Below are 19120 nucleotides of genomic sequence, written 5' to 3' on the forward strand. Positions count from 1 at the left end.
AAGGTGGTCTCCACGTCTTACTCCTCCACCATCCTGACGGTCCTCTCACTTTCTTTTGGATTGATCTCGTAATTTTTATTGATCCAATTGTTCCTCTGTTAGTTTTGGAATTATATAGTCTTTTAATAGAATTTTCTTTTCATACTTTGAATGTATCATCCTTCTGTCTTCTGGCTTTCATTATTACTTTAAGAAGTTAAATTATAATCTTACTGTTTTCTTTGTCTGGTCTTTATTCTGGTCTTCTGGGGGTGATAATGCCTTTTTTTCCCCCTTTGTTCAAGTTTTATTTGGTGTTTTTGTTGTTATCACACTTGGATAGTTGGTTGCATTGCTTATAAGTAAATTTTTCTTTTTACATTATAATGCAGTGTATAGTATTCTGATATGTAGAGTAAACAAAGTAAGGTTCTTTAGAATATTTATGAATGGTACATGTAATTTGGATTTATACATTAAATCACAGGATGTAATTGATTGGAAGGAAAAAAGTTGGACCAGGCATGTTGGGTGAGAGAACCAGATGTTACATAACACGGCAAACATGCATCTTGTTTGAAGGGCAACTGCAGCATGTGTAACATTGGCTGTGGTGCCTCTGAGGTGGTGGATCTATTTTTCAAGAGATCGTATTGTCTTTAGCTCCTTTTGAGCTCCTTTTGAGACATCATTTCTCCGCCTCTTCCTTTTTTTTTTTTTGGCTAAGTGTATTTTTCTCTGTCTATACTTTTCTCAGGATTTGTTGACCTTCTTGAAACGTGGATTGATTTCTTTCCTTAGTTTTGGAAACTCAGTCACTATCTCTCCAAATTTATTTTCTGTCCGTTTCTTCTAGGATTCTAAATATATGTATACTGTACCCTTCTCTAACTGTATCCTCTATGTCTCTTACCTTCTCTTCTGTATTTTTTTTTTTTTTTACTTTCTTTGTTTCTTTTTTGTATAGTTTTACATAGTTTCTTCCTATCTAGTTTCCAGTTTACTAAGTCGTTCTTGAGTTGGGTCTAATATGCAGCTGAACTCATTTATTATTTTCTTTTGCATACTGTTTTTTTAATTTTTTAAAAAATTATATTTTTTATACAATTTTTAAAGATTACTTTCCATTTACAGTTATTACAAAATATTGGCTATATTCCCTGTTTTGCACAGTACATCCTTGTGCCTATCTTACAGCCAGTAGTTTGTGCCTCCTGTTCCCCCATCCCTCCCCTACCATGGTAATCACTAGTTTGTTCTGTATATCTGTGAGTCTGCTTCTTTTTTGTTATATTCACTCCTCTGTTTCATTTTTTAGATTCCACATGTAAGTGATGTCATGCAATATTTGTATTTCTCTGTCTGACTTATTTCACTTAGCATAATGCCCTCCAAGTCCATCCATGTTGCTGCAAATGGAAAAATTTCGTTCTTTTTCATGGCTGATTGGTATTGCATTAAGTATGTATACCACACTTTCTTTATTCATTCATCTATTGATGGACACTTACTTTGGGTCCGTATCTTGGCAGTTGTAAATAACGTCGCTATGAACACTGGGTGGGGTGCATGTATCTTTTCAAATTAATGTTTTGGGGTTTCTTTGGATATATATCCAGGAGTGGAATTGCTGGGTCATGTGGTAGTTCTATTTTTATTTTTTTAAGAAACCTCCATACTGTTTTTCACAGTGGCTGTACCAAATTACATTCCCACCAACAGTGTACAAGGATTGTGTACTCTATTTTTAAATGATACTCATTCTTTTCTAAAATCTATATTTTGCTTTTTATAGTTTCCAGTTATCTCCTGAATTTTCAAGCTTGATACTTATATCTTGGAACAAAATAACCATAGTTTTATAAGTCACATTTGCTAATTCCCCTATTAGATGTCCTCTTTGGATGTTTCAATTGTCTGTTGTTTCTGCTGTTTCTTCATTATGTTGTGTATGTCCTCATGTGCTTGATTGTCTTTGATTGGTGGACATTATATTTGAAAAATTATTTATGGAAGTTATTGATAGCTAGGGGTGATGTTATTTTCCTCCAGAGAGGATGTTCATTTGCTTCTAAGCCTCTGGGGTACTAACTTCCAAGATTATACTATTTCAGAGATTAAGATTTATATTAGCTACACAAAAGATAGGAAGCCAAACTGCAGTTCATGCAAGGGCTGATTTATTTCAGGATCACCTGTGCTCCTAGGGTGCAATTCTTTTAAGATTCCAGCCCAAGGCACCATAGTGCTTATCCTTAGCAGGTCCTGGCATTGGATATTTTACCCTGAGATTTGTGAGGCTGTCAAGCACTCTGGTAAGCAGATACCCTCAAGCAAATGTGACCTAAATTCAGGACTCACATCTCTGGATTTCCATCTTTGCCCAATTCTTGGCCTACAGATTTCTCGCTATCTTGTTTGCTTTTTGATGCTTTTGAATTTAGTTTTCTTTTGGTCTGTTTTGTGATTTATGTTGCTTTCAGCTTTTTAAGTAGTCATTGATGGGAGGGTTATTTTGAATTATCCAGCCTGCTATAGCCAGAAGCAGAAACACCTACTTTATATTTTTCACATACTAACTTTAGAGAGACTCTGTAGCTATATAGTAGCTGTCCAATATAGTAGCCCTTAGCCACATATAATTGTTGAACACTTAAAATGTGGCTAGTTTGAATTGAGATGTGCTGTGAATGTAATACATATGCCAAATTTCTAAGACTGACTACAAATAAAAGCATGTAAAATATTTCATTAATAATTTTTATATTGATTACATGTTGAAATGATAATGTTTTGGATGCATTGGGTTAAATAAAATATATTAAAACTAATTCACCTCTTCCTTTTTACTTTTTTAATGTGACTGTTAGAAAATTTAAAATTACATAGTGTATGGCTTGCATTTATGGTTTGTATTGTATTTCTTTTGGATAGTATAGCTATATAGTAAAGTTGTTGAGAACACATGCTCTGTAGCCTGAATTTGATTCCTGGCTTTACTTTTTACTAGAAGTGTAATCCTGGGATATTTTCTTAATTTGCTTTTAATTTTCTCTTCTGTAGAATGAGAATAACAGTAATATCTATTTCAAAAATAAATTGTGAAGGTAAAACAAGATAAAGAAGGTAAAGCACTTAGCATAGTGGACAACTTACAGTAGTGTTGATACAAATTTAGCCATTATTTGTGTTTTTGTTATTATAGTATCAGATTTTATAGTTAAATGGGTATTTTCTTTCTCTCCCTTAACATTTTTCCCTTCACCCATAGTAATAAAGAGTTCTTAAAGCTAGACACCATAATTTGACTGGAGATGTAACATATGTACAGATTCTATAAGAGGGGAAGAATATGTCAAAGGCAAATGCTCATTAGCTGCAGAAACTTCTTAATGCTTCTCCAAAGTAACATCACCTAAAATACCTCTATGAATTATGTAGCAAGTACATAACCAAGTTATAACTGTAGCCCAGAAAGGAATCACACAGCCAAGAGATGGTGTGTAGGAGACAGTATTTTTCCAGGACTTGAGAACTGGACTGTAGTCCTAATTCTGCCACTGTGTTCAGCTGGACTCTAGTTTTCATATTGTAAAATTGTGAAGTTGAATTGAATGATCACATAAGCCCCTTAGGGTTCCATGAATTTTACATCTAAAATGCTAACGTATCACATATTTTTAATCCACAGTCCAATTATCTTTAGGTTTTCCAGCTCACATGGGGATGGTAAGAGTGGACATAAAGTTAAGTGAAGTATAGAGTCATGATAGGATAGAGGTACAGCTTTTTGATTCACCCACAAAATCTTACAAGATACTTTCGGTGGTAGCTAAACTATTTTTTTTTTCAGAATTAGCTTTAATTTTAGTAGAATACAATAATAGATACTTTAGATTGTATTAAGGTACCGTATAGCTAGGAATTATGCTTATAGTTTAATAGAAAGGTTGCTGGACTTTTAAGAATACCTGGGTTTTAACCTGAGCTTTGCTGCTAGATAATTAAGTAAATCCTGAACAAATTTTGTTTTGATTTCTCTATGTGTAATAATGTGGAATGTAATAATATGGACCATATCACCTCACTCAAAGTAGGCACTTGAAAAATTTAAGAAATCAATACTTTTTGTTCTGTCTACTGTACAGGATTTGCATTAGTGTCTGTGAAAATACATTAGGGGAAAAGAATTTAAAATATTATATGACTGAGATCTATAATTTTAAAATAAGCATTATAGATCATTCTTACAAGTTCTGTTTAATTGTAAAAGAAGAATTGGTTTTTATGTTTTTCAAATTCTAGACCATTGAAAAAGATGAAAAGCTCCCCAGTTTATTTTATGAAGCTAGCACAAACTTAAACCTGTTAGAATAAGTTTAAACCTAGTGAAGATAGTATAGACACACACACTGTTCATGTATGCATCCATGCACACACACACACACACACATACACACATTCACATACACAGTTGTACTAAAATTCCAAATAAAATATTAGCAAATTGAATCCCACAGTGTATTAAAAAATTGTATATATTGACCAGGGAGGGTCTATCTCAGAAATATTAAAATGGCTCTGTACCATGAAATTTGCCCATGATTTATTATATCAACACATTAGAGAAAAATTTATAAATTATGCCAATAGGTGATTTTTAATAGCGGAGAAAATCGTTACATAAAAATCCAGCAACTTCAGAGAGCAGTTCAAAGTAAAACACCCATGAGATAAAATGTAGTACTGGCAGTATATGGGGAAATGGGAACTCAAACTTTAGTGGTAGTGTGAGTTGTTAAGCCTCTTGGGGAAGAACTGATAATAGCTATTGAACTAAAAATACATATTATCCTTTGAGTGAGTACTCTAACTTTGGGGAATCATTCCTACAAAATGTAGTATAATAGTATATGCTAGAACACTAATATATACTGTTACCATATATTAGGATTTATAGTCTAGTACATTTGTTTCATAGTTTGTAATAACTAAAAACTGGAAACAACATGAATGACTTTAATCACTGGAGGAGTGATCGAATAAATTATATCACTACTATGGAATATGGTACAATCATTGACCAGGAGGGATATCCATTATGATATTGTTAAGTTGGGGTGTGGAAGTTTGTCAATTGTAGATTATTGTGCATAATGTAATTCGTTTTTTATAAAAAGAAAGGCTGTATGTGCTTATGTTTGTATGAGCAATAAGTATGTGAAAGGACTGAGTTAAGAGAAGTGGTAGGATTGGTGAAGTGGGGAAAACTAACACAACATTGTTAATCAACTATACTCCAATATAAAATAAAAAGTCATTAAGTCTTTCTTGATGTGTTTCTGCAGTGTTTCATTTATTATGAAGAGCATTTGTTACCTTTGTAATAATCACATTTAATGAAGGAAAAAATGGTAAATAAATTCAGAGTATGAGGATGTGAGTTCTAAAGAAGCTGGATTTGGCCAGAGACGTGAATAAACAGAAAAGTATTAATCCATACTGTCTGTTGTAGAGAATACTTCTGATTTCCATTGAAAGCCATTATCACAAATTACCTCTGAAAATAAAGATATTTTATATTAAGAGATGGTGGCTTTAATGATTTTTTTTTTCTTTTACAGCAACTCCGCTCCAATATCAGAGAAATGGAGAAGCTTTGTTTGAAAGTCCAAAAAGATGACCTTGGACTTCTGAGGAGAATGATAGATCCTGTTAAAGAAGAAGCATCAGCAGCAACAGCAGAATTTCTTCAACTCCATCTGGAATCTGTAGAAGAACTTAAGAAACAATTTAATGATGAAGAAACTTTATTACAGCCTTCTTTGACCAGATCCATGACTGTTGGTGGTAATGTACTAAGTCTTATTCTTGATCATAGTATAGTAATGCAGTTATTTAAGTTTACCTCCTTGTATTGATATTGCAGATTATATATAAATTTCTAGGGATCACCTCCTAGTCCAGTATGCTGAATTCTTGGACCCTGAGTGTACTTGGAAATGCATATCCTAAAAGATTTACAGGGTAAAAAAATTGAGGCTATGCTGTATAGTGAGGAACTTAAAGGCTTCAAGTACCTATTTGTGCATATATTAAAAATAAATTTTAAAATATTTCCTAAGGAGAATGTCATCCTTGTCTGCAGAGTGCTCCTCCCTCATCTCCAGGTGCAGGGGTGGCCTAGGCAGGCATGCTTCTTTTTTAGGCGTTCTGGTTTTCAGAGGGCATGTTAGATCTATCTCCCAGAAAAGTCTGCATTGGGGGTCATGCCATTAACTTTTATGAAGTGATACTCTAAGAAAGAGGCCAATGAAACTTGTCACGATAACTCTTGTAAGGATGTAATTGATAATTGTTGATTGCATTGTATAATGTCTGTGTAAGGAACCCTGAAAAAAATTCTTGGTTTAATAGGTAGTAGTACTTCAAAACAATTAATCTTTTTTATTCTTCTGGGTATTGAATGGCATAACTAATAAGATTTCTCTACTTGTATTGTTTACTAGGATACTTAAATCTAAATTTTTTAATTGCCAAAAGCCAAAATTTTGAACTTTCCTGGCTTTGTTTTATAACTGCTGCCCTTGTATTTCCATTTTTGTTTTAGAGTTTCTCTTTTTAATTTATGCCATCTTGTTACAGTTTATATATGTTCTAAGCCACCTTAAAACTTTATGGAAAAGATGCGGTATAAATAAATTACAAATTAGAATACAATCTGAGAGATGTTACAGCTGACCCGTTTTCCTCTTTTTATTTACCTAGGAGTTGGGAGGCTCCTATATCACTCCCTGTCTCCAAAGCCAGATTATTTTTAACGCTGTATTTTCAGTGCTAATGATCCAGTTTTACAGGGAAATTTTTTTAAAAAATAAAATAAACATTTAGGCCACCATCCAGAGTTTCTGGGTAATCTTGCTTTTATTGCCTCCTTAGTACCTAAGCACATAATACATAGTACTTGGCACATAGTGGACCATTAATAAATGTTTTAGAAATATGAATGAATAAACATCTTTTTAGAGACAATTTTATAATTTCAGATGTGGTCTAATCACTTCACTCTGTCGATAACCACTACCTAACAACACTGCCTAAAGTGTTGTTCTGGGGAGAAGGAGACGTTAGCACTCAACCTTGGTCAAAGAGTGTTTGGGAAGAATGCTTTTTGATAGTTTGTAGTTACTGTTTACATCATCTTGTTCATATGTAATTATCACCTCCATAATGATGCAGCTGAATGCTGTTCTTACCATGTAGTGCAAACCTATACTTTATGTTTGTGTATAGAGAAACTGGGCCTTATAAGTTCCATGAGATTAAGGAGTCATCTTATTTACCAGACATTGTGACAGTTGTGATGACAGTAATAACACTGATAATGTTGGATTTTCTGGAAAGAGTCACTGGCATCAGTCTCTTCTGCTATTTAGTTTTGAATTGCTATCACCAGCAATTCCCTAGCAAACAAAAATTTTGAGTTCTATTTAAGTATTCTAGCTTTAATTTGCATTTTAGTATTGCATTGTTTGTGTTTCTACCAGTAGGATTGTTCGGGCTCAACAAATTTGGGTTTATATGTCATCAGAGGAATTGGGTGATTATTAGAAAAAGGCAGTTTACCCAGTTTGCTGGCAATTAACTTTCTCTGTAGGGAGCTGACTGGTGTTAAAAAAAAATGTTGGCAAAATTTGAGGAATCATGTGTACGGAGGAAGTGAAGAAGATTGGGGCAGAGCCAGAGGATGAGGGAGAAGAAATAGGTGAAATTTGTTTTCCAACTCTGTTGGTTCTCAAACTTCTCAATTCATGGAATACCAAATTAGCTAAAGAACTAATCACTTGCCACTGAGAGAAACTACAAAATTAAATCTCTGCATCTAGTGCTGATTTAATTGAAACAGTCATTCTATTTATAAAATCAGATACCTAAATTATACCTAAAACAGTGTGTATAGTTTCAAATTCTGAACTGTCTGCTGGTCAGATTGTGCTTTGACTTTGAATCCATTGCCAGCATTAAGCAGTTAAAATTAACTGTCTCACCCAATGCCTGAGTATTTCACCAAATGTGAAGTTTCTACTAGGTTGTGTTAAATCCATAAATATTATTAACAAGTAATTGAGAGGGTGGGAAAGAAGAAGAATAACGGAAAGAGAGCAACTAATACATAAGACGTTAATAGTGGGGTAAGAACTGGGTTTGCTCCATGTGTGGTCTTCTTCTAGCTGTAGACTCTTTTCTGTCATTCTACATGTTTTTATCCTGTGCTGTTTTTTTCTTATTTTTGCTTTAGGTACTCATAATAGTAATGACAGCCTATACAGAAAATATGTGTTTGATTTGCACAGAAATTAAGTGCCTTAAAATACTTTTTCCTTTAAAAATTCAATCTGATTATAAATAAATTGGTTGGAGACATCAACAGAGATTCAGAAGCAATGTTGCCACATTTCCATGACTGAGATCAAAATACAAAAATAGTTTTTCATTTACAGATAGAAATAACAAGTAGAATAGAATGTTTTATGTTCTCTGGAGAATGAAAGAAGCTTATTAAGTTTAGGGGGAAGCTGTGATGATTTTGCTGTTTCTTTTGTCCAGATTCCTAGAGTTCCTAAAGCAAATCTTCTCTGCCGATCTTGCTTGATCTGAGAAACTCCCTTCTTTCTCTCTTGTGTGTCTAGTTCATTTTTAGCATATTGCCTCCCACCAAGAGAAGTGATGAGCCTACACATTTGTTTTATATTTAGAAAGGTGTATCAAGGCATACAGAGCAAACCAGTGCTTCTCTCTGTCTTTGTCTTTCTTACTCCCCATCCAGCACACACATTTCATCAGTGCAATAGAAACAGAATCTTGTTACATTTTAAACAAATATTCACAAAAGGAAAGAATCCAACCTTAGAACTTCTGGGAACTTCAGACCAGCATATTGAATTTAATGAAATATTAGATTTTATCACAGGTATATATATACACTTGTATTGAACAGTTTTGTAAATCATGTAGATGCTTTTGTATATTATTCAGAAGGTGTGTTTTGTATTGGTTTTAATATTCTTAAAAATTCTCCTCTGCAGCTTAGTTAAGCCATGATTTAGAAGTCATCTTATTTCGATGGGTAGGTTTATGTAGATGATCAGTAAAATAATGTCACTATGTTAAAGCTGTTAGAACATGAAAGAACTCAGGAAATGCTTTTGAATTAACTTAGATTTGTAATGGAACTTTTTCTAATGTAGTAAAATTTAGTAGAAATTCCTTAAATATTGTGTTGTAATTCTTACTAGAATCATTGCCCTTCGTGATGTATGGAGAAAGGTGAGGGGCAGAGAGAGAATATGTTTAGACACATAGAAGGGAGAAGTCTTATGTCCGTGTTATTAAACTTATTTTTCACATGAACTAAAAATATCTTAATGTTTATTTGAGTTTATAGTCAATAATGTTTTATAAATAGAATTTGAAAGACACTGGTGAGTGATACGTATAGTCCATGTGCCCTTTACACTTGCAGTTGTTTGCAAGTGGATGGAACTGAGATTGTTATGTCATATAAAACAATAGCAATTTTGACTTCTGTGGACAGGATAAGAACTCTTTAGCCATCTTTCCTGCAGCTATAAGCTATCTCTGTGTTTTGCCTCATCATGTCTGTAGCAACTTGTAAAAGTTCAAAGTCAATGGATGATCACTGAGATATAGTGATTTTTAATACAAGCTGGAATAAATGAATTACGGAAGTTGTAGAAATTAAAAGATTCCTTTCTCAGTTGTTAGTCACGCCTCGAATTGATTAGTGATGTTCCGAGTTGTAAGTTTACAGCAGGATTTTCCATGGAAGAGAACAGATTTCTTTGTTCTAAGACTCCATTTGAACTAAGATGCATACGCAGTTTGGTTTCAAGTGAAACATAAATGACTTAAACATTTTTTATTTTTTCACTGAGGGAAATCTTTTGTGTTTGCTTAAAATGTCAAACATTTCCCATCCCTTCATTTTTTAGATCAAGAATTTATGTAATCAAGATAATAATAATTATTTTGTTATATATCCTGGCATATTTCGTTGGAATCTTCTCTAACAGAACGAAGATTATGGCTTAAAAAAAATCTCTTGAGTGGTGTTATGTTTATAAAGTTCTGCTTTACATTTGATCTGTTAATGATAACAGTTATCACTATTCATCATCCTATTAAAGAAGTTGGGAGCTCTTATTACAAAAGCAATATTAAGTAGAAGAAAGATCTTAGAGTAATTACTTTGATTGAAGTGAGAAGTATTTTTATGTGATAACTTAAGACAGGGTAAATTACTCTTTTAAGCATTTGTAAAAATCAGAGCTTTTAAAATGTTGGATATTTGCTATATGTTGTAATGTAAAGCATATTCTGTATTTGATGTTTTTGCTCTTCCTTTAAGGTAGGGAAATGTATTCATTTCAGTGAAGATTCAAAATTAAAAGAACACTGTCAATTCTAATAAGCCTACAAATTAACTTTTAATCAACTGACTGTGCCCTTTCTAAACAGTTCAAATGGGTTTTTTTCCTCAAGAGGTAAAACATTCTCAAATTTTGAAAGTAAAATAGTAATGCAGTTTGTTTTTGTTTTTGTTTTTGTTTGTAATGCAGTTTTATAAAATACCACTTCTATATTGTATGTCTTTTACTTTATGCTTTGGCAAGACCAGACTGCTGATTTTATATTAAGCTATATTGGTTTTGTTTTGTTTTGTTTTGTTTTTGAGGACCTTTTTCATGCTGGTCTCTCCACCGAGAATTTATATTCCTATCTTCTTAGGCCAGTAGAAAAGATCACCTTTTTTAGTTTGGTGCACACCACACCAAACTAGGTCAGATGCCATCCCCAGCTTGAAACTCCCATAAATACTATATGTATCTATATTTATCTAGATATCAGTGCACTCTCTTATTGTTTCAGGATTGTCTCTTTGTATGTCTTCTCTGCTAGAATATAAGTTCCTTGAGAGCAGCTACTTTGTATTCACTTTTTTATCCCTGGTACTCAACACAATACATAATGGGTGCTCAGAAAATATTAAAGTGGTAGGTGTTTTGAGCTTGCAGTAAGGAAGACAAAGGGAAGTAGACCTTCAGATCTCTTCTTTCCATTTCCACTGCCACTATCCTTGAGCACACCATCATCATTTTGCACCAGACACATTGAAAAGCCTCCCAACTGGTTTTTCACTCTTTAAGTTTTCACCTTTCAACTCCATCCTTAATCTGTTGTTCACACTACAGCTGTGGTTACCTTTCTAAATCTGAAATCTGAAATCTGATTATGGCACCCTCAGCTTCCCAATAGTCTCCCACTGCTTTTAAAAGTTCCATATTGATCTTAAGAGAAAGACAAAACTCTTTAATATAGTTTACAATGCCGTAAATGATGTCCTCTTAGATTTCCAGCCTCAACCTTTGCTTTCTCTTGTCATAGTCTATGCTTCAGTTGTACTGACTCCTTTCAGTTCCCAAACTTATGCAAATATTTTTCTCCCTGGCCTGAATACTTTCTCCTTCCCCCTCTACCCTTGCCCCAGTTCAGCTATATAATTTCTGTTCATCCTCAGGCTTCAGCTTCAGAACCTTCTCAGACCACTCTTCCTCCACAAGTCTAGATTAAATACCTTTCTTTGGTGCTCACATAGCATTCCATGCTTACCCATATCATAGTTCTTGTCGGACTATACTGAACTTGCCTGTTAACATGTCTATATCACACATTATATAGTAAGTTCCATTAACAATAGCAGCAGTAGCAGTGACAGTAGTAGTAACTATTAACCACTTGTTCTTAATAGATAAGCCAGCTACAGTGCAAAATAAATACCACCTCATTTTACAAATGAGGAAAATAAGTCAAAGAGGTGAAACACCTTCCCAAGTCAAAGAGGTAGTAAATAGCCAAACTAGGATTCTAACCCAGGTCTTTCTGACTAGGCCCATACCCCTAACCACTATGACTTGGAACTGTTTTGTGATTTACCTTAGCGCACTGATTGGCATATAGTAGGCATTTTATAAATACCAGTTTAATGAATGGATTGGTAAAACCAATAGAAGGAAATAAGAAAGACTTGAAGATGGAGTTTGGAGTATAAATTAATTCATCTTTATAGCAGTGTTTAATGAGGAAAGCCTTAATGGGTTGATGACTTCTTAAAATCCAGAAAAGACATAGAAGCAATGGAGGCATGGGCCAGAAAAATTACTCTGAGGAGAAGGAGGATGGCAATATGTGCAAAAAGGTACATATGGTAAGAGATGTTAGTTTGATGACAAATTTATTGTTACCAAAAATGACTGATTTTCATTGCTAAAAATACATCACTTCCCTACTTTTAAAATCTTGTGAATCTGATGTTTATTACTAAAATAGCCAAAGAAATGTTAATGATTTAGCAATGAAAAGTGTTAAACTTATATCTACTGGGTATCTCTTCATAGAACATTGGCCAAATAGAATAGTTCTACTTTGTGCTACTTCCACATCTAGCCCTAGTTATTCAGATCGTGTAAGTAGTATTTGTAGCAATTTTTTTAGATGACTTTGTAGAATAATTAAAGAAAAAATATTTGTTAACTAACTTGCCCATAGATACATAATCAATTTACTTTTAGCCTGAATTGTTAGTAAGCATTTCACATGGTAGTTGTTTTATGGAATTGATTCATTCTACCGTCTTTCTAACAAAGCAGATAAACTCTAAACATGAGGCTATGTTCATCCAGGAACATTTCACACTACTGAAGATGAAGCTGATCCTCAGAGTATGACTCAGATATATGTGTTGCCTGAAATTCCTCGAGATCAAAATGCTGCAGAATCATGGGAAACCTTAGAAGCGGTATGTTAAAAATGATTTTCCTTTTGGTAGCTGTGAGGCATGAAAGTAAGTAACTTCCTCTTTCTCTTTCTTTTTAAGGACTTAATTGAACTTAGCCAACTGGTCACTGATTTCTCTCTCCTAGTGAATGTAAGTATATAACTGTTTTTGGCTCAGAGATGTTAGATTAATAGGATAAGAGACTTTTATCAATCACTAGGCTTCTGATTAGAATTTTAATAGAATTTACAATTTTTTAAAAATTAAGCCTCTTTATTCTTTTTTTAAAAATTAATTAATTAATTAATTTTTTATTTTTGGCTTCATTGGGTCTTCATTGCTGCGCGCGAGCTTTCTCTAGTTGCGGCGACCGGGGGCTACTCTTCGTTGCAGTGTGCAGGCTTCTCATTGCAGTGGCTTCTCTTGTTGCAGACCACGGGCTCTAGGCATGCAGCCTTCGGCAGTTGCGGCGCGTGGGCTCAGTAGTTGTGGTGCATGGGCTTAGTTGCTCTGCAGCATGTGGGATCTTCCCGGACCAGGGCTCGAACCCGTGTCCCCTGCATTGGCAGATTCTTAACCACTGCGCCACCAGGGAAGTCCCGAATTTATAATTTTTAAGACTGGTATTGAGCCATGGACAGAAGTCTAACTGTCCTCAAATCCCAGTTCAATTAAAAAAAAAAACATTTATTAAGCACTTTTTATACAAAAGGTACTTGGTATTGGGGTTCTGACAAGGTTGGATATAGAAATAAATGAAGCCTGCTGTCTGCCTTTAAGGATTTACAATGGGTGGCCATAAGCTTGGACCCACCCAAAACTGAAATTTCAAGCATTATTGTTAAATGCAAAAATAAGGTATGAAAAGAAGTATTATTGGCTCCAAGGAGAATTGTTTAATTCCAAGGGAGGGAGCCAGGGGTTGTGACATAGAAGCATTAAGGATAGTGTCACAAGATAGGTAGCATTTGCTTGAGCCTTGGAAAATGAGTAAAATTTCCACAGGAGGGAATGAGGGGGTGCATTTGAAGACATCTAAACAAAAACATGGAGTAGAGAAGGGTATAGCCTTTCAGGAATGACAAGAACTACAGTGTAACCAAAGCATAAGATACCATGGGCAAACTAAGCAAGGAGATTGAGATGCCATTGAAGGCCATACCAAAGAATTTGAACTTTACTTTGTAGGTATCAAGGAGCCAGTAGATTTTTGAGCAGATTTGAGTGATGTGATAGCCTGTGCTTCAGAAAGATCACTGTTAGCAGTGTGAATAATAGCCCTAGGGAGGAGGAGATTATAGGTGGAAGGAACTTAGGAATCAATTGCAGGAGTTTCACTGAGAGCATGGCAACACAAGTATACAGATAAAAGACAGCTGAGAGGTATTTCTGGGGTAGACTTAGTAGGAATTGGAGGAAGATGGAAGAGTCAAAGAAAATAAACATTAAGGCTTTATTCTGCATAATCGGGTAGCCAGTGATACTATTAACATAGACTAGGGAACATAAAGTAGATTTGGTGGGAAAGATAGAACAGATTTTGTCATTATTTTTATAAGTTATTCTTATTTTTCCTTCCCAGGAATTGTGGGAAGGGGTGGGTGTGTGTGTGTGTGTGTGTGTGTGTATACGTATGTATATACAGGTGCAAGTCTGTTTCTGCGTATGCTTCTGTCTGGGTTTAGTTCATTGTTCTTGGTCAAACCATGATTTAGGGGTTGTACATCTTTGAGGTATGGTTTCCCTGATATCTGGCTTTAAATTAGAAGAAGTTCCTAGATCACACAATCTCAGAATTGGAATTGGAAAGGACTTAGGAGGCCTACTAATCTAATCCTTCTACTCTTGCCCCAACTTCTCAAATAGATGGTCTTTTGCCTCTTTTTGAACAATAACAGTGCAAGGATACAACCATTCCATTTGGAGGCTCTAACTCTTAGAAGTTTTTTCGTATGTAAAGTAAACTCTACCCTTAATAACTGCCCTCTAGTACTTTTGCCCTCTGGAGCCATATCCTGAAAAAGTTTGGTCTTTTTACCATATAAAAGTTTTTCACCACAGCCAACATAATACTCAGTGGTGAAAAGCTGAAAGCCTTCCCACTAAAATCTGGAATAAGACAAGGATGCCCACTCTCACCACTTCTAATCAACATAGCATTGGAAGGCCCAGCCACAGGAATCAGACAAGACAAAGAAATAAAACATATCCAAATTGGAAGAGAAGAGGTAAAATTGTCAGTGTATGCAGATGACATGATACTATGTCTATGGGCATTTAGGTTGCTTCCGTGTCTTGGCTATTGTAAATAGTGCTGCTATGAACATTGGGGTGAATGTGTCTTTTCAAATTACAGTTTTCTTCAGATATATGCAGAGGTGTGGGATTGCTGGATCATATGGCAACTCTGTTTTCAGTTTTTTGAGGAACTTCCATACTGTTTTCTAGAGTGGCTGTACCAATTTACATTCCCACCAGCAGTATAGGAGGGTTCCCTTTTCTACACCCTCTACAGTATTTGTTATTTGTAGACCTTTTAATGATGGCCATTCTGACCGGTGTGAGGTGGTACCCCATTGTAGTTTTGATTTGCATTTCTCTAATAATTAGCGATATTGAGCATCTTTTCATGTGTCTATTGGCCATGTGCATGTCTTCTTTGGAGAAATGTGTTTAGGTCGTCTGCCCATTTTTGGATTGGATTGTTTGTTTTTTTGTTATTGAGTTGTGTGAGCTGTTTTATATTTTGGAAATTAATCCCTTGTTGGTTGCATTGTTTGCAAATATTTTCTCCTAATCCATAGGTTGTCTTTTCATTTTTATTTACGGTTTCCTTTGCTGTGCAAAAGCTTATAAGTTTGATTAGGTCTTGTTTGTTTATTTTTGCTTTTATTTCAATTGCCTTAGGATACTGACCTAAGAAAACTGCCACAATTTATGTCAGAGAATGTTTTGCCTGTGTTCTCTTCTAGGAATTTTCGGGGGTCAGTCTTGCATTTAAGTCTTTAAGCCATTTTGAGTTTATTTTTGTGTATGGTGAGAGGATGTGTTCTAACTTCATTGATTTACATGCAGCTGCCCAACTTTCCCAACACCACTTGCTGAAGAAACTGTCTTTTTCCCATTGTATATTCTTGCCTCCTTTGTCGAAGATTAATTGACTGTAGGCGTGTGGGTTTATTTCGGGGCTTTCTTTTCTGTTGCATTGATCCATATGTCTTTTTTTGTTCCAGTACCACACTGTTTTGATTACTGTAGCTTTGTAGTATTGTCTGAAGTCTGGGAAGGTTGTGCCTCCTGCTTTGTTCTTTTTCTTCAGGATTGCTTTGGCAATTCTGGGTCTTTTATGATTCCATATAAATTTCAGGATTATTCATTGTAGGTCTGTGAAAAATGTCATGGGTAATTTGATAAGGATAGTATTAAATCTGTAGATTGCCTTGGGTATATGGCCATTTTAACAATATTAATTTCTCCAGTCGAAGAACATGGGATATCTTTACATTTCTTTGCATCATCTTCAGTTTCCTTTATCAGTGTTTTATAGTTCTCAGCATATAATTCTTTCACCTCCTTGGTCAGGTTTATTCCTAAATTGTTTTTTTTTTGATGTGATTTTAAAAAGGATTGTTTTTTTACTTTCTCTTTCTGATATTTCATTGTTAGTGTAAAGAAATGCAACAGATTTCTGTATGCTAATCTTGTATCCTGCTACCTTGGTGAATTCATTTATCATTTCTAGTAGTTTTTTTATGGAGTCATTAGGGTTTTCTCTATACTACTCAGCCATAAAAAAGAATGAAATAACGCCATTTGCAGCAACATGAATGAACCTAGAGATTATCATACTAAGTGAAGTAAGTCAGAAAGAGAAAGATACCACATGATATCACTTATATGTGGAATCTAAAATATGACACAAATGAACTTATTTGCGAAACAGAAACAGACTCACAGACATAGGGAACAGACTTGTGGTTGCCAAGGCGTAAGTGGGGCTAGGGAGGGATGGATTGGGAATTTGGAATTAGCAGATGCAAATTATTATATATAGAATGGATAAACAACAAGGTCCTATTGAATATAGTTCCCTGTATAGCACAGGGAACTATATTCAATATCCTGTAATAAACCATAATGGAGAGGGAAAAAAAACAAAAAGTTTTTCAACTCTTTGAGATCAACATTATCCTTCCTAACCCTACCACACCTCAGCATATTTTCTTCTCTTAAGAACCCTTGATTCTCTAATGTATTCTTTCTAGAATATGATTTCTCAGCTTTTCAGTACTAGCGACTTACTCTGCTTGTTTTCTAGTTTGTGGATTTTTTTCTTGAAATGTAATGCCTAAAATTGAGTACAGTAAATTGTTAAAAGCATTTTCCTTTTTTTAATGCTTCTAAATCAGAAGCAGCAAAATGTTTGAAATTTCTGAATTAGGTATCTGTACAGTCTGTTAATATATTTGCATATAAAAGGGAATAATACAATATAAATCCCAAAATATTTGTTGTTTTTACAATCAAGATTTATTCAATTATTATAACTCATAATCTGATCTAATGCACTTTGTAAAATCTGTACATGTATGGTTACACAAATACTTACATTTGCCAAAAGTCATCGATATGTACACGATAAAATGGATGAGTTACAGCATATGTAAATTATACCTCAAAGTTGATATAAAAAACAAACTAAACATGTACAAAGTTCTTCTCATTCAAAAGGAATACATTTCTCTTCCAGTGGAATAGGCACGTGAAAGGGAAATTAACGGTTTGTGGCCATTTAACAAGTTGTATTTCTGATTACGTTATGTAAGCAGCTCCTAACCCCTAATCTGAGGAAGATTTGTGCAGGAAAACTTTGGGTATAGCCATGGCTGTATACAAATGTCCTATTTATAATAGTCTGTGTAAGGACATGAGACAGAATGCTATTAGGCAAAAGCTCAAGGGAGAACCCCTGATTACTGTTCCCAGGGTGAGTGAGTTCTCATGACCACATTGTCAAGCACTCAACAGAAACTCCATTTAGACACCATATGATTTGGGAACGTAACAAGAGTGACCACATCCTCTCATTATCATCACATGGTCATGATAGTATCTAGGCTAATTAACCATGTATTTATGGAGTGCTTTCTATGTGCATAACACTGTGCCAAACTCAATGAAGAATAGAGAATAGTATAAAAAAAGAACCTATAGTTTAGTCAAGATGGTTACACAACATTGTGAATGTACTTAATGCCACCGAGTTGTACACTTAAAAATTGTAAATTTTATATATATTTTTACCACAATAAAAAAGTACTTGCAAAGCCATTGAGAGATCCACATGTGGTCCAATAAATGTTAATAAATTAATATCTACTAGGCACCATGCTTTTTTTCTTCAACCTTATTGCTCAGGTGCCCTCTTCTATTCCTGTAACTGTGGAACCAGCCCTATTTCTAGTCAAGGGGAATTAGAAGAACTCTGGGCCATTCGCTCAATAGCACATCACCACTGCTACTAGTCCAGTTTTGTCTCTACCTTTTGTCTTATTCCTTATGGCTCTTATAATCAAGTTTTAGTCCCGATGCATAAAAACTGGGTTGTAATAGATTAGATCAGATTCCTCCATTTATTACCAATGCGACCTTGAGGATGTTAACAACACTAGCTTTGTAAATTGGTGGGAAGACTCCATGAGATATTTTCTATTATTTCCCACTCCCTTCCCTACCACACTGACCCACTGCATTCTTTCTTTTGTCCCTCCCTTATTAGATTCCCTCTTTGCTTGGTATTCTGCTTTGCCACCACCAATACCTTTAGACATTTTAGTACTATAGTTCCTATAGTCCCTTTCCTATTACTAAAATCTCCTAATGTCAACACCATACTTACCTACTCTGTTTATTGCCTACTGTAGGCCAGTATACTCTGCCTGTATATCATAGTGTTTGTGTGTTTGTTTCTGGGCTTTTCTCTGTATATGATTCCATGTTAATTAAGGCATATAGATTATGTATCTTTGGAGTTCAGAACCAAGATAGCTCAATTGGTTGGGATCTAAGACTAAAGCTGACCTTGAAAGCTGGCTGGAATTTAGAGAGTGAAGAATAAAGGAACATACCTGGAATTTTGGCATTAGCTTCTTAAACCTGTAGCTTTCCAAGCACATTGATTAAACTGCACAACTACCAGCAAAGGGAAAAACAATTCTTCATTAGTTTTGACTTCAAATGCCTAAATTACATTCTACTTGACAAATATTAACTTAATAAATCACA

General features: G+C 34.6%; 1 protein-coding gene across 5 annotated transcripts in view; it reads left to right on the forward strand.

The window, feature by feature from the left end:
- The window catches only part of STX17 (syntaxin 17), a 96703-nt gene that overhangs the window by 52351 nt on the left and 25232 nt on the right, over window positions 1–19120 (forward strand). For all 5 annotated transcript variants that reach the window (XM_036856625.1, XM_036856624.1, XM_036856629.1 and 2 more), the window contains exons 4-6: window positions 5604–5829; window positions 12741–12856; window positions 12935–12985. In XM_036856625.1, the coding sequence (XP_036712520.1) occupies window positions 5604–5829; window positions 12741–12856; window positions 12935–12985 (393 nt within the window). The remainder of the gene's footprint in view (window positions 1–5603; window positions 5830–12740; window positions 12857–12934; window positions 12986–19120) is intronic.

Source organism: Balaenoptera musculus, chromosome 6, assembly GCF_009873245.2.
Source record: "Balaenoptera musculus isolate JJ_BM4_2016_0621 chromosome 6, mBalMus1.pri.v3, whole genome shotgun sequence".
Taxonomy (NCBI): Eukaryota; Metazoa; Chordata; class Mammalia; order Artiodactyla; family Balaenopteridae; genus Balaenoptera; species Balaenoptera musculus.